This window comes from Ambystoma mexicanum, chromosome 1p (assembly GCF_040938575.1).
Source record: "Ambystoma mexicanum isolate Mex_15411 chromosome 1p, UKY_AmexF1_1, whole genome shotgun sequence".
Taxonomy (NCBI): Eukaryota; Metazoa; Chordata; class Amphibia; order Caudata; family Ambystomatidae; genus Ambystoma; species Ambystoma mexicanum.
This window is the reverse complement of record NC_090921.1, coordinates 1047238399-1047264294: the sequence shown is the minus strand read 5'-3', so window position 1 is coordinate 1047264294 and position 25896 is coordinate 1047238399. Positions and strand designations below refer to the sequence as shown.

Below are 25896 nucleotides of genomic sequence, written 5' to 3'. Positions count from 1 at the left end.
CAAAACTGAAAAAAGCCCTCATCCAGAGATCGGTCACTACAGCACTGACAGTGGCATTGTGCTGGTGGGATAAATATATGGTCAAAACAAAGAACTCATTATAAGTCTCATGAAAGAGCTAAGGTGCAAATGGGATTGCACCTCGCTAACCCTCTACATACTGGTGTGATGTTTGTTTCTATTTCTGAAGAGGCCAAAGGGATTCCTTTTCAATGGACTATGCATAAGCCCACTGGGAGGTACTTATTTACATGTTTATTTCTCTAGGGTTGGGATCTGGTTTTGGGGGGATGGTGGCTTTGGGGCTCTTATGTTCTTGCTTCGCCAAACTCATCATAATTGCCATGTTTTATATTGTTATAAGACTAGGCTAACTCCTGCAAACCTTTGATATGACTGGAGTCCTACACGCTAACACTAGACCCTCCTATGATATATATGTGTGTTACAACCTCATGGGTAATATGCCTGTAGTACTCACGGTTATTGGGTGGTTATCCATGCAAATGTTTTTGTTAAGTTCCTTTGTTCAGGTGAGTTACAGGGCAACACGCTTTTTCCAGATGATATAGTACCACATTTCCTTCGAGCACACACTGTCCACTATACCAAATGGGGAGGGAGTTTAAAGGTGTAGGCCTTCTCCCACTCCATAGGCCAGTCAGTGTAGTGGAGAAGAAATGTGGTGCCTATATAATTTGATGGGATGGCTAAACTTCTTTCATTGAACATAAAAAAAGTTCATGCTAAGGACTCCATTGTTTTGGATAGGACTTTTTTTCGTTTCAAGCATGCGTTTCAAATGTAATATTCTGTCAAAATCAATAGTACCGTTGATTGGGAAGTGCTTATGCTGTTTCTCCTGCGTTGAAGCATGCCACTCTTGTAAATACCTACAATTGTGTATATGGTTTGTTTTAAACAATAAACACATTAAAAAAATGTAAATATCTGCATGTTTTGCTTTTATATTTTATGTACATATAGTGTGCTGGGGTTCCCTTGGGGTGATATCTACAACTCTTTGGACCGACCCACCCCCATTGGTCTGGACCGGCAAACTTATAATGAGGCCCAGTATCTTTAATAGAAAAATACATGCTGACGAAAACGTAACCTTATCTAAAAAGATGACTTCATATGTCATTGGATGGCCTTTGGTTCTCAGAAGGTGCCTTTCTCAGCATCGAGAGCAAGTCCTGCTAAGTATTTCTTCCGTTTCTCCAGTAGTGCATCGTCACCCGTGTGTGTACCTACTGCTTCTGATCACATGCCAACACCTTTTCAACTTGCACAGACTCCGTGGTAAGCCTGGGGATACCTGGCACCCTCACGCCATTCCTGAACAGTCAGTAGTTTTCCACTATTCAACATTCTGTATACAGTCTTCTATTGTTTATAAATCCAAGTCCTGTAATGGTTCCCAGTGCCAACAGCCATACCAGCTAGACCTCATCAAACTGTAGCATAAGCCTTATAGGCTGAAGTCTCGGGGGAGGGTACCAACTGCCCCAATGATAGTGGTTTCCTAGTGTTACTTGTTTGTATTCACTCACACCTTTGTTAACAGAATGTCCATAATAAACGCCTGAAAAGAAGAAACTTACAACAGTGGAGTACTTAAACCTGCAAGTTAAATAAATATAAAACAATGGATTGCAATTGTTTCCACACAGTGTAAAACCACTTTCTTCCTGACAAAGATGATCACATTGTCTGCAATAGAAGAGGAACCTCCTGCCTCTGTATCATTGGCACATTAGAATATATATTTCTTTTAAGATGACATTGTAAATCGTTTAAAAACACAGAGAACGGAAAAGAGCCACAACTCAGCACTAGCACACACCATCTGGTACTGGAAACCAGGAACTGAAGCTGCCCCATGGGGCTAAAATGAACTCAAGCCAAATTGTCACTATGCAGGTTCTTTTGGATAGTTCAAAGCTTCCCATAAGTGATTGTGAACAGCAGTTTTTTTTTTAAATCAATAAAAGTTAGGTGGGTATATAGTTTTGTGTGTATACATTTCTGAGACTTGTGACTCTGCTTACATTCACATACTTTGCAAAGGCTGCCATCTAGGGTTGACAGGAAGTGTTACCTCTTTTTTTTCTTCTCGCAAATAGGGCGTTGACCTTGGCATTCCTGTCACAGTATGCCATGATCCTTTATGCATTGACATCCTCAGTGCTGTTTGTTTTTTCTAACATGATGCATGTATGTACTGAGTGTGTTGCTGTATTTAGTAATGTCCTGTTGCTTCCAAGATGGGAGGTCAGGTGGGCGCATGTGATTCTAAGCAGATGCAAGCGACAAAAACACGATAACTGGGTAAGTAATGTTTGTCTTCTGAGGCTTGTAAATCTACTTAGATTCACATACATTGCATAGACTAGCAAGCAGTACCAGAAGGAGGTGGGTTAACTAATTATATGGTCGTAGATAAACGTTAAGGCCAGCTTGCCCTAATTGTGAATCAGCTCTTGCTTGTGCCACACAGTAGTTTTGTGTGAACCTCTGGGCAGCGCTCCATGTTTGCTGATTAACAAATGTCTTCCAATAACACATGTTCAATAAAGGCTAGTGTTGGAACTTAACTGCGAATGGAGTGATCTCGGTGTGAATGGTAGTGTTTTATCTGCCAAAGGGTACAATCTTGAGATTGTGGTTTTAGTGACTGAATCTCCTTCACTACCTATTGCAAAAAAGGCAATACATTGTCTTGTTTTACAAGTTTCTTTGGTTCTGGTCAGATAAAACATTACCACCCATCTAACATCTAAAGTGCAAAATGCTTTTAAAGCAGCTACTTCAGTGACTTGATTAACATGGAATTTTGAAATGTACTTTGCTAAAAAGCATGTGTGGTTCTTAGTAAACCTTATGTTTATGAATAGGTACACCCGGCAGGTATCTGTATATATTTGGAATGAGTTATGAGGGATGTTAAAGTAATACATTTTAGCCCCTATTTTAGCCCCTATAACTACCCCCTCTATAATAACCTCACCCCGACTCAATCATCAAAAATTAAAATAGATATATTTTTGGTGTCAAATAGCACTGCTAGGGAAAGAGGGCCCCTTCCCCCCCACAGAGCAGTGTGGCATCAAAAATGTAATCTTGTGTGATATTGTAAAACTATATATTTAATGCTAGTCCTTTTCTGTGGCACAGATTGCAAAGAATATTAAGCCTGCCATTTTCATACTGGCTTCCTCAGTAGACCGTCCCAGAATACCTGCCATCTGATCATCAATGTATTTTGAATGAACAATCATTTAAACTAGGGAAACTAGTCAAAGTTAATTGTATTCATGTACACACATTCAAGCTTTATTTTTATTGTTTTCGTTACAAAGAAACCAACACAAACAATCCCAACCTTCGCCATTGTTCCCCGATTCCTCCCGCCTTGCCCCACAAGGGATCAAACATTACATATACTGTTCATGTACATCCATTTGATATTGATATTTTATTTCTATCGCGCTCGTACACAAGTGTTTCAGAGCGCGATTTAGTGCATTCTCTTAACTGTCCCGACCACTCTGCGGTCCCAGTTTATGCAACTTTCTCGTTTTCCCTACGTGCCCGTTCTCTATGCTTCATCATCATCTCACTTCCGCCGCTTAGTTTCATGTGACCCTCCATCGTAATGCACGCCCCGTCTGGGGGCCCTGCCCTCTCCACCCCTCCTCAGTTGCCCTTAGGCTGAGACTACTTGATCCTCCTCCCCATCCCCATTACTCCGACTCTCAACCTCAAACATATTCTGGGTAAGCGTATTACTTTGCAGCACATCCTCTCTCCCCTCCCGTTGACCCTTTTCCATCGCCTTGTGCCATACCAATGTTCCTGCTATCGCCCATCTGCGTAGGACCTCCCACCAAGCTTCTACTCTCTGACCTCCTGCCTGTTTCCAGGCCATGGCTATCCGTCTTTTGGCCAATATACATATCAGGTCTTTAATTTTTGTCATATACGCTCCTTCTTTACCCCTTTGACCCCTTGGGAACATTCCCAGTAAGTACGCCTCTGGCTACCACCCTCTCATGTCCACCTCTCCCCCAGCCGCCCTATCCACAATTCCTGTGCAAAATATCTGTTTAACCGGGCAAGTCCAGAACATATGGAACAATCCTGCCTCCTCAGCCAAGCATCTTGAGCATCTTTGCTTTTCCGCCCCTGGGATTTTCGTTATCCTGTGTGGCGCCATGTATGCCCCCAGTGTGACATACAATTGGATCAGCCTGAACCTGTGTGTTCCTGGATACCTTCTTCGTATAGTATAGTACATTTCTCCATTCCGCATCCGTGAGGCCTCTACTCAAGTCTCCTGCCCACCCCATTCTCACCTTAGTTAGCTTCTGCCCTTGCTTATCCATCAGCAGTTCGTATACCCTGGAGACCCTGTGACATCATACATGGTCGCTAATGTCATCTTGCTCTATTCCCGTTTGGGGTTGCGGGCCATTTCCTTACAATTTCCTTCACCTTGCACCTGTATATTAGAAACTGACCTGTCGGGATCTCATATTCCTCCATCACGGCCTCAAATTCCCATAGCCACCCCATTTCCATTAAATCCCCTACCGTTGCTACCCCTCTTACTTCCCAGTGGGTTCTAACGTCCTCCCTCATTCCCAGGCACTTGTTTACCAGCCCGGCAAGTGGAATACATGCGAAATAGGGATCTGTCACACCAACCAACTTCCATGCTCTTTTCCAGGTTTTCCTTCTGTGGGACACCAGTTGAGGCATGTTTTTGAGATTCTCTTCCTCCACCCACAGTATCTCCCTTAAGCGAAGTGGTTCAACCCACGGTTGCAGTAATTGTGTGTCGACCGTAGGTTCATCCTCCAGTCACCCAACGACAAATTGTAGTTGTCCTGCCAAGTAGCACCTTTATCCCCCCTCTGGCCTGGTCACCCTACAGCATTTGTAAGGATATCCTACATCTCTTGCCCGCCCACAAAAATGTTCTAATAGCTCTATCAATCTTACGGAAAAAAGTCCCAGGTACATTGTATGGGATGTTCTCCAAATCATACAAAAGCCTGGGCAGTGCCACCCTTTTAATCGACACTGCTCTGCCTACCATTGAGAGCGGCAAGTCTTTCCAAAATGCCATGCTCTTCTCGAGGCCCTCCCATACTCTCTGCGTGTTCCCCGTATGCGTATCTGTAAGGGCATGCCATATGTCCAATCCCAAGTATATGAGCGTCCGAGGCATCCATTATATGCCCAGATCTGGAAGCTGATGCACATCCAAAGTCTGCATGGCCCCCAGTGGCAATAAACTGGATTGGTATCCCGTAATTCCATCGAATCCAAAGCATCGACAGACCATACAATTGAAAAAAATGCATTAAAAAAACATCGAATGAATTTTTTTAAATGGTAAAGGGTTTAGTTTAGTAAAAATGGGTTTTTAAGGTTAAAAAATGCATTCAATGTTTTTTTGCGATGCTTTTGGTGTCAATGGTATGGTTGTCGATGGTTTGGCTATCGATGGAATCACTAGGAACCGCTGGATTAATCCCTGCTAACCTTAATCCCTGAAAGCTCTGCAAATCTGTCCAACACTTCTACTATATACAATAAGTTGTCCCTCTGTCTACTGAGGTACAGTAGCATGTCATCCACATAGTGATATTACATGCCTCTCCCCTTTTAGCGCTATGCAAGCGTCCCTTTCTCCAGCATGGGGTCTGGCATGGATTCACATGCTCATGAATATTCCCCGTCGTCAGGCTGGGAATCCTCGGTAAAGAAAAAACCAGTATCAGTTTCGTTTCTGATCTGTCTTTCGTAGTAATAACCAATCACTGGTCTCTGCGTCATACTGACCACAGCCAATGACTGCCCTCTACCTAAGCACCTCCTCCGGCAGCCATCTTCAGATTTTTACCGCACGTTCATGTGTTGGGATCCTCGTGCTATTGCTCTCGAGCGTTAGTGCTATTTCGCGCTTTTTTTCACAAAAAAACTTCGATTCTTTCGGTCAAAAGAGCCTCAAGCTCCACCGTTCCTACATCCGATCAACGGGGACCCGTGTCGGATTCGTCTGTGCCCCTCAAGGGTGAAGATTTCGTCGAGCTACACTTCGGAGGACTCCAGAAGCTTCTCAGGCCGGGTCTCGGAGATGGCCCAGGAGAAGGGAAGCTCGACGCCCGGAAAGCTGTTCAGGGTCTGCCCTGGATGCCAGCTGCAGAACGTCTTTAAGGAGGACGAACACTCTTTCTGCCTTTACTGCCTTCATGAGGACAAGACGCACGTGGAGAAGGACTGTGCGTTTTGCGGCAACATGTCGGAACGGACCATGAAGGACCGCCATCAACGTCTCGCCAACTGGCTGGAGGGTAAGAGCCCGTCTGGCGAGAAGAAGAAGAAATCCGAGCGGTCTTCTAAGACCTTTGAGGGCGCCCCGGCGACGGGGGCCCAACATAAGGCCAAGCACCGCGAGTCCGCTGGCACCGGGAGCGCCGAACGGTCGGGCTCTACGGGCGCCAGGCAGGGCGCACCCTCCCCGGCACCATCAACCACGAGCCAACGCTCTGGGTCGGGTAAGAGGAAGGCCGAGCACCCGGCGAAGCTCCTGGAGAGGCCCCGGTCGAGCTCTAAGGCAGAGGAGGAGCGTGGCAGTGCCCCCTCCCTCAAGGATAAGGCGGTGAGCGCACCTAAGGTGGTGAAGGCCTTGATCCATCCGACCAAGCCCTCTATCGAAACGGTCGCGGCGGCCCTGGCTCAGCCTGTGGTGGCTGCACCAGCGGTGGCGACCTCAGGGCCCAGAATCTCCCTGCCTCCTCGGAGGGAGTCTTCCTTTGTGCCCATCGATAGGACCCCCGTGAAACCCTCCGTGGGGAAGAAGGGGGGGCAGGGCGTCGTCGTAGATTCGGCCTCAACCTCAGAAGAGGAACTGATCGAGGTCTTAAGCCACGGCGTAGGCGTGGAAGAAGGCCAGCCCGTCGGAATGGACTCCGACGCAGGTGACGACGACGTCATCGTCGAGGATACCGACGGGGCCCCTGCTCGCCCGTCGGATTCCCCTCTGCCAGCGCCGCAAGACAACTCGGCGGCCATTTTGTTGGCTATACAGTCCTTATGCTCCGAGATAAGGACGAGGCTACCGTTACCGACGGAGGAACCTCTCCCGTCGGGGGATCCAGAACCGGGACCTTCTGGTGTTCCCCCTACCAAGAAAAGAAGGATCCATCCACCACCTCCTTTTCAACCGTCGCGCCCCGTCCAGCCCTCCTCCCCGTCCACCCGAGGGGATGATACGGGGACTGACACGGCAGCGACGGGTACGGACGACGAGGCATACGACGAGGATTTTCCGTCGTCGCCTCCCACCAGGGCTTCTCCGCCCGACGAGATTGGATCGTTCCACTCAATGATCGCCAGGGCATCCAAGCTTTTCCAACTCTGCCCTGAGGAGAAGAAAAAGGAAGGCTTCCTTTACCAGCGGCGCGAGGCCAAGAGGAAGACGGTCCTCGCAGTGCCTCTGTTGGACGACATTTGGGATGAGGGCCTTTCCCTCCTCAAGAACCCTTCCACGACGCCAGCGAGAAGAGACCGGTACGAGAAAAAGTACCGGGTCCCGGACACGGCCCCCCTATGCCTCCGGGCGCAGCCTACCCCGGACTCCGTCGTCTCCGCGGCAGCCAGGAAGAAAGCGGGGGGGGGTGCGGCCTCCACGTCGACTTCCCCGCCGGACGGCGAGGGAAAGAAATTGGATGCTATGGGACGTAGAGTCATCTCGTCGGCAGCGACGACGATTAAAGCGGCCAACGCCTTCGACAGGGAGCTCTGGTACAAGATAGCTCCCCTGCTGGATTTTCTGCCGGACGACAAGAGGGCGGAGGCCCTTGAGATCCTGCAGGAAGGTGAGGTGGCTTCGGACCACGCCATCACCGTGGCGACGGACATCGCCGACACTGGGTTCCGCCAGCTGGGCAACGGCGTTTGCCTTCGACGTCGTGGATGGCTCAAAGCTACGGACTTTCGGCAGGACGTCCAGACCAGAGTCCTGGACATGCCCTTCGACGGGAACAACCTGTTTGGGAAGACAGTGGACGATTCCCTTCAGGCCATCAAGGCGGATACTGAGACGGCCCGGGCCCTTGGAGTACTGCAGCAACGACGGACGCCCTTTCGGAGCGGCGGAGGCAAGGGCGCCTCCAAAGGTTCCGGCGGCGGTTTCGCTTCCTACCGTCAAGCGGCCCGCTCGTCGTCGCAAGAGGCCTACAGAGGACGAGGCAAGTCTAGCGGACCCCGCCGTCGTCGCCAAGGAGGTCAAGGCGGCAAGGCCGCGTCCAAGCAGGATTGAACCGGCCGTGGGGTCGGGCCCCCACCGAAGCACCCCGGTGGGAGGCCGGCTGGCGGGCTTCGTCAGCGTGTGGGAGTCCATCTCCACCGACCGTTGGGTGCTGGACGCCCTGGCCCGGGGCCACGCGCTCGAATTTCAAAAAAGGTGCCCGCGCGTCCCCCCCGTGGCCAGGAAAGAACTTCACGTCCCTCAACTTCTCCGGGAGGTAAAGGCGATGCTGAGAAAGGGCGCCATCGAGCTCGTCCCAAAGAGGCTTCGGGGCTCCGGAGTCTACTCGCGATACTTCCTCGTGAAGAAGAAGACGGGAGGATGGCGCCCCATCCTGGACCTGCGACGTCTGAACAAGTTCATCAAGGCGCAGAAGTTCCGGATGGTCACCCTCCAGCACGTCCTGGGTCAGCTGGAGGAAGGAGACTTCCTATCGTCGTTGGATTTGGAGGATGCCTACTTCCACATTCCCATCCTAAAGGGGCACCGAAAATTCCTCAGATTCGTGGTCCAAGGGCGTCATTACCAGTTCAAAGCCCTTCCCTTCGGACTACGGTCGGCACCCAGGGTTTTCACCAAGTGCCTCGCACCGGTGGCGGCGCAGCTGCGCCGCGAGGGGATTCACGTCTACCCCTACCTGGACGACTGGCTCATCCGCGCCAAGACGAGGGAGCTCGCCGTGGTCCACACGGCAAGGACCGTCCAACTCCTCACGGACCTGGGATTCTCCGTGAACTACGCCAAATCCCACCTGGTGCCCGCGCAAGTCGCACTGTTTCTGGGAGCGAGGCTCGACACAGTGTCCCTTCTGGCCTCCCCGTCGGAGGAGAGGACCAGGACCATCTTGGGCAAGGTGCAACGGATGTTGGTGGCCGACGCGGCCAAAGTGAGGTCCATCAAGTCCCTCCTCGGGATGATGTCTTCCTGCATCTACCTCATTCCCATGTGCAGGCTCCGGATGCGCCCGTTGCAAGAATTCCTGGATGCGCGCTGGATCCAGACGACGGGCAGCTTCGAGGAAAGGATCAAGCTCGACGAGAGTTTCCGACGAGCGATACGGTGGTGGGGCACCCGCGCGCATCTGACGGCGGGCATGGACTTCCAGACCCCAGCCCACCAGGTGACTGTGACCATGGATGCCTCCCTAGAAGGGTGGGGAGCGCACACCGAAAATCTGCACGCAAGGGGACTCTGGCTCCCGACGGAGAAGTCCCTGCATATCAACGTCCTGGAGCTCTGTGCAGTGTTTTGGGCCCTCAGGTCCTTCCTTCCGTCCCTCAAGGGCAAGGTGGTGAGGATCTTCACCGACAACACCACCACCATGTTTTACATCAGGAAACAGGGCGGAACCAGGTCCCCAGCGCTGTCCAAGGAGGCGCAGGACCTGTGGCATTGGGCCGTCGCCCAAGGGATTCTTCTGGTGCCGTTTCATCTGGCAGGGATAAAAAACACCATCGCCGACTCACTCAGCAGGGAGCTGCGCTCGTGCCACGAGTGGGAACTACGGCAGGATCTGGTGGATCGCCTCTTCCGACGGTGGGGCACACCCCAGATCGACCTGTTCGCGACGGCGACGAACACCAAGTGCCGGAGGTTCGCCAGCAGGTTTCCCCAGACGAGGAGCATGGGCGATGCTTTCTCGTTCCCCTGGGAGGGCCTGTTCCTCTACGCGTTCCCTCCCTTGCCTCTGCTAATCCGGCTCGTCAACCAGCTCAAGAGGTCACGGTGCAGGATGATCCTCGTCGCACCTGCGTGGCCGAGGCAGATATGGTTCCCGGACCTTCTGGACTTGTCAGCGTCCCCGCCAATCAAGCTGCCGGCGGACGCGGATCTACTCTCCAGGGAAGGAGGCGCCATCCTCCACCACGACCCGAAGTCGCTGAACTTGCAGGCCTGGCTCCTGCAGCGCTAGAGTTTGGAGGATACGACATACCGGCCGATTGCAGAGAGGTTCTTGCAAAGGCCAGGGCGTCCTCGACTCTTAAATGCTACGGACACAAATGGAAGAGGTTCTCTGTCTGGTGCCACGCACAGAAGATTAACCCTCTACGGATTACGGCTCCCCAAGTACTGCCGTACCTGCTGACGCTGGCCAAAGCTGGTCTGGCACACGCGTCCATCAAGATTCATCTTGCGGCGATCTCCCGATACACCAGAACCACGGGCCGGACGTCCTTGTGGTCTCATCGTCTGGTGAAAGAGTTCATGAAGGGACTGTTCAGATCGTTCCCGCCGGTGAAGGCTCCGGCCCCGGCGTGGGAGCTCAACGTGGTGCTGACCAAGCTCATGGGACCTCCGTTCGAGCCTCTGCACTCGGCCCCGTTGAAGTTTCTATCGTGGAAAACAGCTTTTCTCGTGGCCATCACCTCCGCACGACGAGTGGGAGAGATCCAGGCCCTTTCCTGCAAGGCCCCGTACTTGACTTTCCACGACACGAGGGTAGTGCTCAGGACGCACCCCTCCTTCATGCCCAAGGTACCGTCGGACTTCCATCTCAACGAACCCTTGGTGTTACCTGTGTTCTTCCCGTCGCCTTCGTCGCCGGCTGAGAGGACTTTGCACTCGCTGGATGTAGCTAGAGCGCTGAAGTTCTACGTGGACCGCACGAAAGGTTTTCGGAAGACGTCACAACTCTTTGTGAACTTTGGACCTGTCAATCAGGGGAAGGCTCTCTCGAAGGCTTCCATCTCCAGATGGCTCTCCGGCTGTATCATGTACTGTCACCGGTTGGCAAACCGACCGCTGCCTGGCCGTCCGAGAGCCCATTCCACCAGAGCGATCGCAGCTACCACGGCGTTCCTATCTGGTGTGCCCCTGCTGGACATATGCAGGGCTGCTACGTGGAGGTCGACGCACACCTTCACGAAATTCTACTGCGTCGACCGGGATTCCAGGGAGGAGTCCAGGGTCGGCCAAGCAGTGCTGCGCAACCTGTTCGCCTGAGGTGAGCCTGGTGAGGAGGTAAGATGCTTAATAGTGAGTTAATGTGATGCTTAATGTTGAGCCTTTGCCACCTCCCGTGGTTGTGCATGTGTGTACTGCTATGTATTCTTTATTCATGAGCATGTGAATCCATGCCAGACCCCATGCTGGAGAAGGAACAAGTTACTTACCTGTAACTGTTGTTCTCCAGCATGGGTCTGGCATGGATTCACATGCGAACCCTCCCGCCTACCCCTCTGCGGCTCTTCACTTGGTCATACTGCCACTTCACGTGCTTCCAAATCTGAAGATGGCTGCCGGAGGAGGTGCTTAGGTAGAGGGCAGTCATTGGCTGTGGTCAGTATGACGCAGAGACCAGTGATTGGTTATTACTACGAAAGACAGATCAGAAACGAAACTGATACTGGTTTTTTCTTTACCGAGGATTCCCAGCCTGACGACGGGGAATATTCATGAGCATGTGAATCCATGCCAGACCCATGCTGGAGAACAACAGTTACAGGTAAGTAACTTGTTCCATATGCCAGGCGCAAATATACCACCAATGGTTCTAGAGCTATGGGGGACAGGGGAAAACCCTGCCTCATGCCCTTTCTGAGCTCCCAGCTCCCAGAGATGTGCTTCCCTGTTTTAACTCTTGCTCTTGGATGCCGTGTATATCACTTTAACCCATCTCAGAAAGATCGGTCCGACACTGAAGCGTCTCAGCGTGGCAAGCAACCAATCCCACTCGACAGAGTCAAATGCCTTGACCGCATCCAGGGAGGCCACTGCACATTCTTCCTGTATGTCGTTAGTGCAATCTATTACATGCTGCAGTCTCCGCAAGTTCAAATTTGTATTTCTGCCCAGGACGGACCCTGTCTGGTCTGTGTGTACTATCTCGCCAATCACCTTTTTTAATCACTGCGCCAGGGCAGCTGTCAGGATTTTGAAATCAGTTTTTATCATGGAGAGGGGTTTGTATGATCCGCATTCCAAAGGGGGCTTCCCCGGCTTCAAAATGGATACTATTATGGATTCTCTGAGGCTCTGCGATAGTCTCCCATCCTCATAGGCTTCCCCATACATATCCAGTAACTTGGGGGCCAGTTCACCCGCATATTTCCTATATAATTCCCCGGGTAACCCATCCACCCCTGGCGTTTTCCCAGTGGGCAGCACTTTTATGATCTCCTGGATCTCATCAGCTGTCATTGGCGTGTCTAGCAGCCCCACCTGTTACGGTATCAGTGTAGGTAGTGGTAAGTCCAGCAAGGCCTCTTCCACCTCTGCATGGCCTGCGTTTCGCCCCCACCCATATAATAATTCATAAAATCCAGCAAACAAGTGCTATCCCTAATTGCACAAATAATTTCCCTCTGTTCACCTTTGCGGCATAGCCATGCAAGCAGCCGTCCCTGCTTGTCCCCTTCTCCATGTAACATTTCCGCGTATCATGTATAATCAAACTTTACCAGCCTCTGCCACTTAGCCATACATTGCTGTTTAAGTTCCATCAGGGTTCCCTCCTCCATATTCCCCACCGTGTGCTTGCGTTCTGTCTCTCCTATTGATTCTCCCCTCATTACAGTTTTAAAGGCCTCCCATTGTGTGCCCAAACTGTCCACACTGCCCTCATTGTTTTCAAAGAAACCCACTATACTGTCTGATATCTGATCCTGCAACACATCATTAAGCAGTGCTTCTGCTGGTAGCCTCCATGCTGGGATAGGGGGTCTATATGCAAGGCTTGGCGATTCCATGATCATGGGGGTGTGATCCGAAAGGACCCTAGGTAGATACTCAGAATGCCCAAACTCCCCCAAGGTTTCTTTCCCCCGTGAAGAAATAATCTATGTGTGGGGATACCCCATGCAGTTGTGTGAGTACCCTCTTGTTTGTCCATGTAACTGCAGACATCCTCCAGCTCTAAGTGGCCTATCAGTTTCGGCAGGGATTTCGCTGGGGGCGGGGTGGGCAGCTTTGCATATTTCCCATCCGAGCTATCCAATGTCGGATTTATTGTACAAATGAAATACCCCCCGGCCCCCATACCCACGTTGCCCTGCGATATGCAGTCAGTCGTGACAACAGGGAATTTAAAAAAAGCACCCGCATTAGGATTTGGCGCATATATACAAACCACACACACCTCCCGGTTTCCCAAGAAGCCGTACACAAGACCATTCTGCCCTCCTCATCATTCCTAGTCTCCAAAATGTTAAGAGGAACTGTGGGCGCTACCCACACCGCCACCCCCCTAGCATACGCCACAGAATACGGGGAACCCACCAGTCTTCCTCCCCATCTCCTGCCCAGTGTGCATTGTCTGTCCCTCGTGAGGTGCGTCTCTTGTAGTAGCATGATGCCCACTTTCTTCCTCCTTAGATATGTGAGCACCCTCAGCCGTTTAATATAACTATTTAAGCCCTGCACATTCCAAGTCATTATCTTAACCCCAGTTTCCATGTTCACTAATAGTCCCCCTCTCCCATCCCATAGACCGCTGATCCTCCTTTCCTCCTCAACTGTACATACCCTCCCCTTCTGTGTACACAATAGAAAAGAGAGAAACATTGCCTCTCCCCATGTTAGCTTCTTAGTTTGTCCCTTGAAGTTGAAACCGGAGCATATATTTAATATTAGAATGGCGCAACCGCTCTTTCACAGGGCCAAACTGTGCCCTGCTTCGATGTACTTGCAGGGTGTAATCCAGGTATATGGTAAACTTCGAGGACGCTCTGAATAACCCTGCCGCCTCTACAGAATGCCAATATGCGTTCCTTGTCTTTAAAGTTCAAGATTTTTGCAATTATCGGTCTGGGTGGCGTGCCTGGCAGGGGTCTCTTCGCAAGGGATTTGGGCACCTGTTCCATTGTTAACCCCTGTGTCAATGTTTCTGCTCCTATCTCTTGTATCAGCAGGTTCTCCACATACTCCGTCGCGTTGCGCCCTTCCTCTCCCTTCGGCAGGCCTAGTATTCGGATATTATTCCTCCTCGCCTGCCCTTCTGCATCTTCCACTCTCTGCTCCAGCAGTTTGTCTGTCCGTTAACTGTGCCACATTCTGCGCATTATTTCCTATGTTCACAGTGTTCTCTACCACTTGTGTCTCTGCTGTGCTCAGCCTATCTGCTATGAAGTGCACATCTTGTCGTAACAAGCCCATGTCAACAATAACTGAATCCATTTTTTTTCTAGCGAGGCTTTTAAGCCTGCTATGGCTGCCAGTATAGGTCCCTCTTCCTGCCGTGGTCTTTGGGCACTGTTTTGTTCCTCAGATGGCCCAGCTTTTGCTGGGCCTGGGGCACACCCCTCCTTCCTTGCAAAGTCCTCACTCAATTGTTTGCTCTCCCTCTATTTTGTTTCCCCGACATGTGTATTCCCTCCTGTGCCGTCTTATGCACCACCTTTGCCGCATCTTATCACACTATCCAACAGTTGTGTCTCTATGCGCCCTTCCGCACCGGCGTGTGGCCAACACCGCCCTAGGCCTCCCACACCCTGTCCAGGCAAGGGAAGCAAAGCATGTGACTGCAGGCAGCAGGGACCACTGCCTTACCGCTCCCTCCTCTAGTGCTAATCGCCTTCAATCAGCCCCAATGGCCTCTGTGCACCTTTGTTACGCCACCAGTCCAGGCAAAGGAGCAAAGCGGGTGACCCCAGGCAGCAGGGACCTCTCCTTCACCGTTCCTTCCTCTGGCACTGCGCTAACCACCTCTGTGCAGCCCCTGTGCACCTTGGACGCGCCCCTAGTCCGGGCAACAGTGCAAAAGCGTGTGTCCTCAGGCAGCAGGGACCATTACTTTCCTGTTCCTTCCTTTTAGCACTGCACTAATCGCCTCCGCTGAGCCCCAGTAGCCCTCTATGTTGTCCAATCCTCCAGTTCTCTAGTCCAGCCTTCTTGGGGTGCTTCCTCTTTCACTTCTTGGCACACGTTGTCAGGCCAAACTTACCCCAGGCCAGCTCACCCCCATGTGCTGGGAGCGAGCCACCAGAGGACACTCATCACTTGGTGAGGAGAGGGGGGCTTAGGAGGAGGTACGTACGTGGCTCGCTGCGTTTATATGTCAGTTTACCTCTCTTTTGTGGGCCCTTCCCAGTCCTATGCGAGCCGCAGGTGGTCTTTACCCCCAAGGTCGACTAATCTGGGCCGGAAGGCGGGTGCATCTAGGGATCGCTTTCCTTGGCGTCCCTCGCCGATGTCCCTCATTTGCCTGTGGCATCACTCCTCAGATGCCCCTGTTACTTTTCCCTCAGAGGGCAGTGTCCTGGCCTTCCTGCCGCACCTCCTCCCTGTGATTCGCCCTCGCAAGTCCGGAACGAGCCAGGGGTGTCCCGAACAGTCTGTCCACATTCTTGTTTCGATAGCACCTCAGGTACTCGGGCCTCTCCTACGCGCACCAACTGCCGTCATCGCCAGGAGGCCGCCATAGCCGCCTACGGGTGTCCCCACGCTGGCTACCGTTTACAGCAGGGAGGGCATTTCCAGAGCCCCGGCTTGTATATTGAACTGCCTGTGGCTTCTCCAGTCGTTTGCTCAGGTATTTCAACAAATATTGAGCGCTTTCAGTGCTGTTTTAAAGGATCTTTGGTAGGATCATGCGGGAGCCTCCTAAAGGAACATCCTCACAGCATGGCGATTAGCTCCGCCCCACAATCAAGTACACATTATTATCATTAAAAAAAAGTTTTTATTGAGTTTCCAACAGAAGACATACTGTGTTAGACCCCAGGAACATCTGTAGCGGCTTGTATTAAAGGGTCAGTTCCACTATAGGTTGGATCTTAAACAATACCTGATGCCGATGGTGCCAGCAACTATGGCCCGAAGGTTCAATTATACTAAAGTACATGTTCATTGTAAGGCTTGTTTAGAAACAACATTTTTGGTTTACGGCTTCGTTGGCAGGCACCATCTCGCAAAAAGCCCCTGGAAAAGTGATTTCACCAGATGTGGCAAACATTTTTGTTTCCCATCTGGTGAACATGGTTTACGACATTGGTAAGGCTTGTTTAGAAACAACATTTTTTGTTTCCCTTCCCAGTGAACATGGTTTATGGCTTTGTCCGCAGGCCACAAACCCACAAACAAATGTTCACTTTTGCTGAAATGTGGGGTAAGGTGTGGGTTGTCCAAATGTCATATATCTAGAAATATCCAGAGGGTCCTAACAGGTAACTATTTAGAATGTGTTGGAGATTGGTGAAATGGTGTGCAATTGTATAAGGAACGGCGCACGCTTCGCCAAGCCACAAAAATATTTTGCTTTGTGCTGAAATCCAGGGAACAGGGTGGAGTGTCCAAATGTCATGTAGCCGGTAATGTCCAGCGGGTCCTAACCGGTTACTATGCACAATTTGGTGCATATTGGTGAAACAGTGTGGAATTGTATAGGGAACATACGCATAGCTGCAAACCCACACCCACATTTTCACTTTTGCTGAACACCGGAGAAAGGGTGGGCTGTCCATGTGTTATGTAGCCAGTAATGTCCCAAGGGTCCTAACAGGTTACTGTGCACATTTTGGTGCAGATTGGTGAAACGGTGTGGAATTGTATAGGGGACACAAATCCACAAAAATATATATATATATATATATATATATATATATATATATATATATATATATATATATTGATAAGCATCCTGATGTGTAGTACCACCAAGGTACTATTTTAATCTGTGTTTATGCTAATTTGATGGGTAGAGTTCCTAAAGAATTCTTTTTCAGGTAGCCTGTGATCCTTTTTACATTGTTTACATGATTTGATTTTCTCGTTGCAATAAAGGTCGCTGATCTTGGGGCATCCCCGTTTTCTTCAAATTTTCAAAGCCCTTATGCCCCAATACTGATGTTAAGTCAGTGATACCTCCCATTGGTGTCAGTGGCTAGGTAATGGTTACCTGCCCATTGATCTTTGTTACTTCGTCCCATGCCTTCAAAGTTGCATTCATTACCCCATTTAAATAACACTTTTGTTGCCCTCTATCTCTGCTCCAACCATGGTGTTGGCCATATGTACTGTCCATCAGTCTATAAACAACCAGTATTTCTTTGATCTGTTCTTGACCCACTCTGCTATAATTCTGACTTGGAAGGCTAGATAATAGACATTTAAGTTTGGGAAGGCAAACCCTTCTCTCTATCAGAGGCTATTTTCGGATTGTGGGTACTTTCCCAGCTCAAAAAAGTCCCTAATTAGTTTATCCCATTACGTGGGCGTACGTTTGGGGCAGCATATCGGAACCATGTGAAAAGTCTACATTTTTAAGCTGACAAGTTAATATGCAACTATATGGGCTCTTGATGCTTGCAGACATTTTACAGCATACTCCTATAAATATAAAACGTTTCCCTATGTGCATGCCTTATACAGTTTTCGCATTCGCAGTACGGTTTTAATAGAAAAATGGCATTATGTTGGGTTTAAAATATGTAGAACCTACAAGATAAATAGAATTGATTGGCAGTATATTAGAATCAGAAATGTGTTGCATACTTATGTCTTACTAACGGTAGCATTAAATACAGATCGAATATTAGCACTGCATCTTGTGCAGCTCTTCTAAATATGGTGCACAGCACAGTCAGAAATGTGCACATTGTTGGCATTGGTAAATAGCAGAATATGTAACAAGAAAAAGTAATAAAAAGAAAGCTTAATGTTTCTACTATATAGCTGGATTCTATAATAACTTTATTAATTTGTTACAGGTTTAATCACTGTTGCCTTGAAACTAACTGGTGGATTGCTCCCGCCTGACGAAGTAAAGAAACATTTTGTTGGAGCTAATACACTGACATTAAGCAGAGGTTCCAGTTTTGCTAATGCTGTCCAGAGACTCCTCCGCTTACTTGATTCAAATAGATATTGTGTATTTGCACAATAATTAATGCTTAAAAAAAGACGGTTATTCATTTATTTATGTTAAAAACATAAAGTTCTGGAAAATGTAATATTTTGGAAAATATGTACATAATTTGTTACATTTGAATTTGTTCATTTTGATAATTATGGAAGATGGCTATTTTAAACACTTTACTAAATGGCATGTTAAACTAAGATATTTAAAGAAGGTAGAATAACTTTATAACATGTTTTTGTGCTCGGCTGAAGTTTGATACAAATGTTCCTATTTTGTTATATCTCTTTTTGGGGGTAGAAATTATTTATTTATTTGGATTAGTACACAATGGCTGAATAAAACAGATTTCATACTTGTATCACATTTCTGTATGATGGATCTTCAGATGGCTACATGACAGCTTGCTTCCTTGTTAGTGCCTTCGCCTTTTTATCTTGAATGTGTAAGGCGTCTTAATCTCACTGTCTACCTATAGATCTGCCCTGCTAGCAAGAGGACCACTTTTCTCATTGAATCCATAGAACATGTGGATACCATGGAGTCACTTTTATGTGTAAGTGATGAATACGACTACAAGCTACAAAACACTTGACTACATACCGCAATCAGAATTGCTATTCTTATCCAAATGTTGCAAAATTCATGAACAGCAAATATGGCAGAAAAATGAAGTCTTTACGTTATGGACAAAAGTTGAGCCATGGACAAACTTGGATGACCAGAGTACACGTGACAATCTGAATGAAGCCAATCAGAGTCCTTGCAACAGGAATTCAAATATGCATTATCTTCAACTTAGTTAGAGAGGCAGAAACATGAAGCTAACTTGTTATATGCCAGTAGGTGAGAAGTGTGCCAAACGGTGTCCTGTGCTTTAAAAGACTTTCTTTTGAAAGTCTACAGTTTGGTTGTGCACTTTTGGTCAAATCGACCAATTACGAAAACATACAAATGTATTTGTGTATGTGGGGTTTGGGCTTGGAGAGTCGGCTGGTGGGAGTACGGGGGATCCCCATAACACAACAATTGGTCTTAATCAGGGCGACCAAATGTGTACAACCAAATGGCAGACTTTAAAAAAAAAAGTCTGACAAAACATGTAGAACCGTGCCAAATCAAATGTTATACTATCGTTAAACACTGGAGGATTATATTGAGGAAATTGAGTTCACATTCAATTCACATTTTGTTTGAAAGGTGACCCTTACTGTGAGTAAGGGGCTAAAGTGTACCTTACCGTCAGTTTAGTTTACAGTTTAGAATGTTGAAAAATGATTACAAATTACAAGAATGCACGCACACAACATTAATTCTGTGTCGAGCAGGAGTGAACTCAGCAAGCAAATAACCACAAATATGTTAACATGGTGGATTGATCAGAACATGTGACACACATACCTCCCGCCCCCCATACTTGTCATATGCCATTCTTATTCAAGGCATCTGCCTTTCCAGACACATGACCCATGAAGTACTTGTAATTTTACCCTAATCATTCATTTCTATATGCACCCTGCCGCTGCTTGTGTTTCCGTTTCACCGAAACAGCCTGCCAACTAGGGCCTGCATTTTCATGCAAGTATTTTTGTAGGGGAGGCCATGGTGCTAAGGATGTTCCTCACTGGGCCCCAGCCCCCCTTACTGCGTGTTAACCTCGTGAGTGAAATTATGTTTCCACCCACAGAGCTTTAAGCTTTAGGGCCTCATTACCACCCAGGCGTTAAGGGTTAACGCCGTTGTTAACCCTTAACGCCTATTCTGATTTTAACGGCTGCTCTTAGCAGCCGTTAAAATCCATGGCGCTAACCTGCCATGATGCTAATTACGCCACCGTAATTTACAGTGGCGTAATTAGCGCCTTCCCCACTCCCATTATGCCCTATGGGGCAAAAATAGGAATGGGAAATGGGGATTTACCGCCCCACTCACCTTGGAATGGGGCGGTAAATCCGCCATCCACCATGGTGTAAACATAGTTTACACCATGGTGGTAAAGTTGGCGCAATTAGCGCCTGGGTCGTAATGACCCCCATAGTGAGCAGATGGAGACTTTAATGAATGGATCATTTTGCTTCAGAAACCAACTTTCTCCTCCCACGGTGCACTTCTCTTCTACCTAGCCCTTCAGTCTGGATGGGGGATGCTCTTTCAGGACAATAGCAGAGTGGTTTGCTCTTTGCCTTCCAGCTGTTTCCAATGCTTCACAGAGTCCTCAGGAACATCAGGCTCTAAGAAGCCATGATGCTACTAGTGGGCCTGTTCTGGACGAGGAGACCAATGTTTCCTCTGCTTCTCTTAATTGTATTGTGCAAACTGTTACATCTCCCAGTAGAGCCCTTGCCATTAACAATGCCAACTCTACCTCCTCTCACCATCAAGCACCTTATGCTTACCTCCTGGAGGTTGAACTGAAGGAACTACTTTAATTGGGACTGTCTCATGGGGTGGCACGTCTCACGCAAAGTTTCAGGAGCTCTCAACCTTAAGCACTTACAAGAAATACTTCCCGAACTTGGTGATTATAAAGAGTGCTTTGCCATGTTCAAGAAACAAATGGCAAATTCTGGCATTTGAATGAGATCGTCATAGGCTGCCAATATCACTTTCAAAAGCCAGCGGGCGAATATCAGGGCGTTTCTGGATCCCATTTAGGCACTGCAGGAGAAAAAACCTTTTATGCTTTGTTTATTCAAGAGTTTTAAGATTCAGTAACAGTGCAAAAAGTCTCTTCTGCCCTCGTGGCCCCATCTTTTAGTCCTCAAGCAACCACCAGAACCACTGCCTCAGCCCATGATTGAAGCCGATTTGGAATTCACACAATGGAAGACATATTTTACTCATAGCTATTACCTCTGCATGGGAATTAGAGAAATGGGAAACGTTGTGATTACTGATCCATATATGTGTTTCACCACCAGAGATGGTTGTGCTTCAAACTTGTCCATCTTGTAACCCAAACATCTGGTCAGAATTTGACTACAATCGGGCGGTTGTTTTATTTGTGTTGTGTCCTGACCCAGAATGTCCTGAAGAACGTAGGTTTCATGCACTGGAAGTGTCTGGGCCTGTCACATATACATTGAAAGGGCAGCATCATTCAGAAAGTCAGAATTTCTCTTCAGCTCTTTTGGAGACCAAAACATGGAAGCCAGGCTAACAACTTTGAGTTACTGGACTAGGTCCACTGTTTCATGTTGCTATGAGGAGGCAAACCTCCCTCTGCCTGACATCATCCAGGAGTGATGGGAGCCTACTTGGCTGAGGCACTGCTAAGGAAATCTTCAACTTGTAAGGAATGTAACTAAGAAGGGAGATGGTCGGTAATGGCAGATTACACATAGAAATAATCATTTCTCTAAGGCCCTCCCCCCAACTCCCTTCTCACCCTTCCCACCTCCAGCTGTCCGGGGGTAGAGGAATAGTCATAGGGTTTGTATAGCAGTTGGGGATTAGGGTAAAATGACAGCTAATTTTCATGGGGCAACTGTCTCTGGGTAGGCCGATCACCAGGAATGTGACAAGTCAAGAGGACTTAGCATCAGGATAGTTACCCAGCGTTTGCTTTCATATTACTTTCCACCAATCAAGGCAGTTTACTTGTTTGTGCGTTCACTTGCTGAATAGAAACTGACTCAGTGTCAAATGTTTTGTGGGTGATCCTGCAACAGCTAATGTTCAATGTAAAAGTCACAAAGTTCGCCATACTTTACATCCTCAGACAGGATATGACAATGAATGTAACTAGAATGTGAACTTAACTTGCCTAGTATAAGTATTGTTAACCCTTAAAGCATGAGAAATCAAATATTTAGTGCCATCGAAGGGAGACTATTTTGAACATTAACTTTACTTTTCTCACGTTTGATATGTTCCTTCTTTAAAAATCACAAATGTAAAAATTTCTCTTCTGCCTCAGATTGCTCCATTCATATTTGCTATTTGCCTTTTTAAAATACAGATTTTAATTAACAATAGAAAAAATTAATCAGCAGCATCTGAAGTTGACGTTATTAACTGGGACCCAGTTGAACCTGTGCATTTGCTGCATGGTTTCAAGTGAATAGCATTCCAGTCAGTGGTTTGACCCGCTTACTCCTCTTTCCCCCAAGCACCTCCGTTGAGGGCTGGGGACACACGGTGGGAGGTTTTCTGTTGGGACCCTACTGAAGACGGCACACACGTGCATGGCAAGGCTTCACTGCATCATGTTAATAATAATGTGTTTGTTATTCTTCCAGTGAGACCTGTATCGTCCATAAAATAAAAATAGTTGGTATTTTCTCACCATTTACCTAAATGGATTTACACAATTTTGGGCTTTTACATCATTGTGTTCTGGTATGAATTTAGCTGAATTATTCTGAATTCATTTCCATCAAAAAAGCCAATTGGCCAAAGGTAAAGAGTAAAAAAAGAGAAAAAATATGTTGAGCAACAATTTAACAAAGATCCAATGTGAAATCACCTAAACATTAATTAAATGTGTTGAACTTCAACAATGTATTTGTTATTGTCAAGGTCACGTCATTGAAAAGTAATGCTTACATTTGTTTTGAAAATGTACCTCTTTTGTGGACTGCAATACACTGAAATGTTCTTGCTCGTTTACAGTTCTTTTCATGACTTAAATGTTTGCTCAAATTGTGTTCTCCTCTTTTGCTGCACTTTTGAATAAAATAACTTTTTGTCATTTCTGTTTAGAAATGTCATACTGCTTCATTGTAAATGGAGACATTTCTGCATCTTTGAGGGTTTATTACTAATTCGAAATTTTGAAATATTTTCCCAAAAGGTTAATGGAAGTAACACAGATTATCAGCTAGTGCACAGAGGTTTAGAGAAATGAGCACATTTAATCATTTGAATCTAGTGTATTAATTGCACAACTGACCCATAACAGGATCAGAGCTATTACTTACTATATCTCCAAGTACCATTTGTCCCTCATTTTCGTTAGATGGATTTGTACATATGAATTTTATTTTTTATATGTTGAATGATTTAAACATAATAGCAACGTCGTTTGTGATATCTCTTTTCTCAAACAACTATTACAGTTGAGTAAAGATTGTTTTTCTCAATATATTTGGAAAGAATCTCAGATTTAAAAATATTCTGCTGAACTTTCTGTGAAGATGTTTAGGATGTGTACCTTTCAGTCTACAAACATCCTACCTTTGTGTGCATTTAAGTCTACAACCTTCCTGGAAGATCGTTACAGTTTAACTCTGAAATTTCAGTTTTTGCTTTTCAGAAAATAATACTTTATTTTTAGTTATGTTTACATTCAACATGCGTTTCATGTAGTTGATTCATTCTTCAATAAAAATACAGTTTTGTTCAAGGCTCACGAGCTTCCATTTTGGTCCCTGTTGTGGTATGGAAAAGGGAGCAGTGCTGATATTGTTGATGGCACACAGTCAAAAATAGCAGGTGTTCATTCAGTTCACTTCTGAATTACAATGTGAGAAAGCACACAGTTTTAGAATGAGATTATACATTTATAAATTCCATTTCAAAGTTCACTTAATCTCCTACTGAAGGTATTTTTCCAAAATAGAAAATGATATGGACTTATAGTATCCTTTCTTTACCAGCATCTCGATGCATTGACTGTATTTCCAGGCAAATGGCAATGTAAGCTGCAGGTGAAAAACATACACGATGTTAATTAGACATTACCTTAATAGGGATTAACATAGTCTTTTAAACCACATTGTACATGCTTGTAATATTGGCGCTTCCGCCACACCCGGTGAGTAAGATTTAAAATGTACACTGAACATTTACTGTACATTGTCATCATGTAGGGACGGAACATACATTTACTTTACAATAAATCTTGAAATGCACTTTATGTGCAATAATCACACACACATCATGATTCTGCAAATGGTAAAAAGGTAACCAATTCACAGGTTATTAAAACAGTTGCAGAAATTAGCTTTGCCAATCCTTGGAAAGTACCACATTCTTTGGGGATCATTTCTTTACGTTTTGCACTCAGTACAGAATCATTAAACGTATTCTAGGGTTGCCTTGTACATCTTCAACTATAACCTGCATCAAATGAGATGTATCTTATCAGTGCTACAGCAACATCCATGCCTCAATCGACTCAGTGCGTCTTCCCTACTGGCTCAAGGGTTTTTTCATATGGAGGAGTTGTGGCAAGACGTTTTACAGGGGCTTTGAGGCAGGAGCAAAGTAGAAAAGGGGCTTGGATGGAGCTCAAGGTTATTTTGATCCCCATAAAAAGCAGCAGGTCTCCATTAAATGTCAAGATCACTTAGTAATAATAACAGCAGTAATAGTAATCCTGGATTGCACTTTTAGTAGTATTAGCGATGGTACAAATAATGCTAGCAATAATACTCCTAATTATTTATTTTTAGTTTGTTAAATGCTGTGAGTGTTGTCTTTCAGCTAATTTGCTGTTCATGTGTGGAATTCGGCATGGTGGCTCCAGACAGGATTCTACTGATTGTGAGTTGAATTAGATGTTCATCTGAATGTCGTGTTAGTGTACGGATTTTACAAAGTGGCAGTGATCAAACTCAAGGTACAAAGGAACGAAGGTCTGATGGTTGCTTGCAGAGGAGCCCATAATGTTAGGCCACAAAGTGAAAGCCACAAAGTGAAAGCTTCCTTGAGAAAGGCAATTTTCAAAACTTTCATATGAAGCATCACTGACTGGGTAGAGCCTTTGCTATGGTCTTCAGTATGTTCCTTAAGCGCTTTACCCTGTTCATTTTCCCATTGAGCTCCTTCTGCCTTCATTTGGATTTTCAGATTGATTTCGTTTTTCTTGACCGGAGATTCATTGTGGATATGAAATGGATGGCCAACCTTCACAGGCAGCTTGACCCTTTGCCTCCATAGGCTTTATAGGTGGTGCATACGTTTTTTGAACTAGATACATTGTTCAATTGGTAACCAGTATGGAGTTTTCAAGGAGCTGAGGCCGGAGTCCATAGAGTCTGGCTGCCGGTTTCTTTATTCTCTGAAGGTTTTGTAGTGACATTTATGGGTCTCTTTTACAGACTGAGTTTTTCCGCAGCTTCAAACAGAGCCTGGCTGACTGGTTCGTATTCTCTGAATGGTTTGTAGTCACATGTATGGGGTTCTTCTGTAGAGTGATTTAGAATCATCTATGTATGTTTTATGTTTGTGTTTGTTAGCGATAAGGAGAGAGTGCCACCCCCAGAACATTTACAGAAAACTTCGAACCAAGCAATCCTATGAAACGGTTTTTTACAATTTTCAGAGATACCAACTTGTGATGGCAAGGTAACCACTTGGGAGGGGAAACATTGCTGAATAGAATGGTGCTGATACAGACAAACTGGTTACAGACTATTTACAAGTATGAAGTATTATTCACAGAGATATACAAGTGGAGATTTAGCTGTGGCTCAGGGGGAGTAGTGATGCTATCTGCAGGTGAGCACCTTCCGGTTGTAATTTTAGTGCTGATTTAAAACCCTGGTCAGTGGCAATGTTCTTGATTTCTGAGTGTCGTGAGTTGCGGTGGAAGGTCACTAGTATTGTGAAGGAGCAAAAGCGGGACGCAACATGGGGGATGCGTAGCAGATATAGTTAGGGAAGCGGTTGAGTTTAAAGAGTCTGGGTGTTGGAGTTAGCCAGACAGGGACGAGAGCAAACCACAGATGTACCTAAAGACGTGGAGCATGACTTTGAAAGGGGGTTAATATTACAAAAGGACTCAACCTGCAGAGAGGGAATCGGGAGGTTTCACATGGGGCAAGTAAAA

At 46.9% G+C, this 25896-nt stretch overlaps 1 protein-coding gene across 3 annotated transcripts in view; it reads left to right on the top strand.

The window, feature by feature from the left end:
• The window catches only part of LOC138447912 (pleckstrin homology domain-containing family G member 4B-like), a 1180303-nt gene extending 1156833 nt beyond the window's left edge, over positions 1-23470 (top strand). For all 3 annotated transcript variants that reach the window (XM_069604450.1, XM_069604440.1, XM_069604433.1), the window contains one exon: positions 17971-23470. Coding sequence is in view for 1 of the 3 variants with exons in the window: in XM_069604440.1 (XP_069460541.1) it covers positions 17971-17976 (6 nt within the window). In the remaining 2 variants the exon portion in view is untranslated. The remainder of the gene's footprint in view (positions 1-17970) is intronic.
• The last annotated feature ends 2426 nt before the right edge of the window (positions 23471-25896 follow it).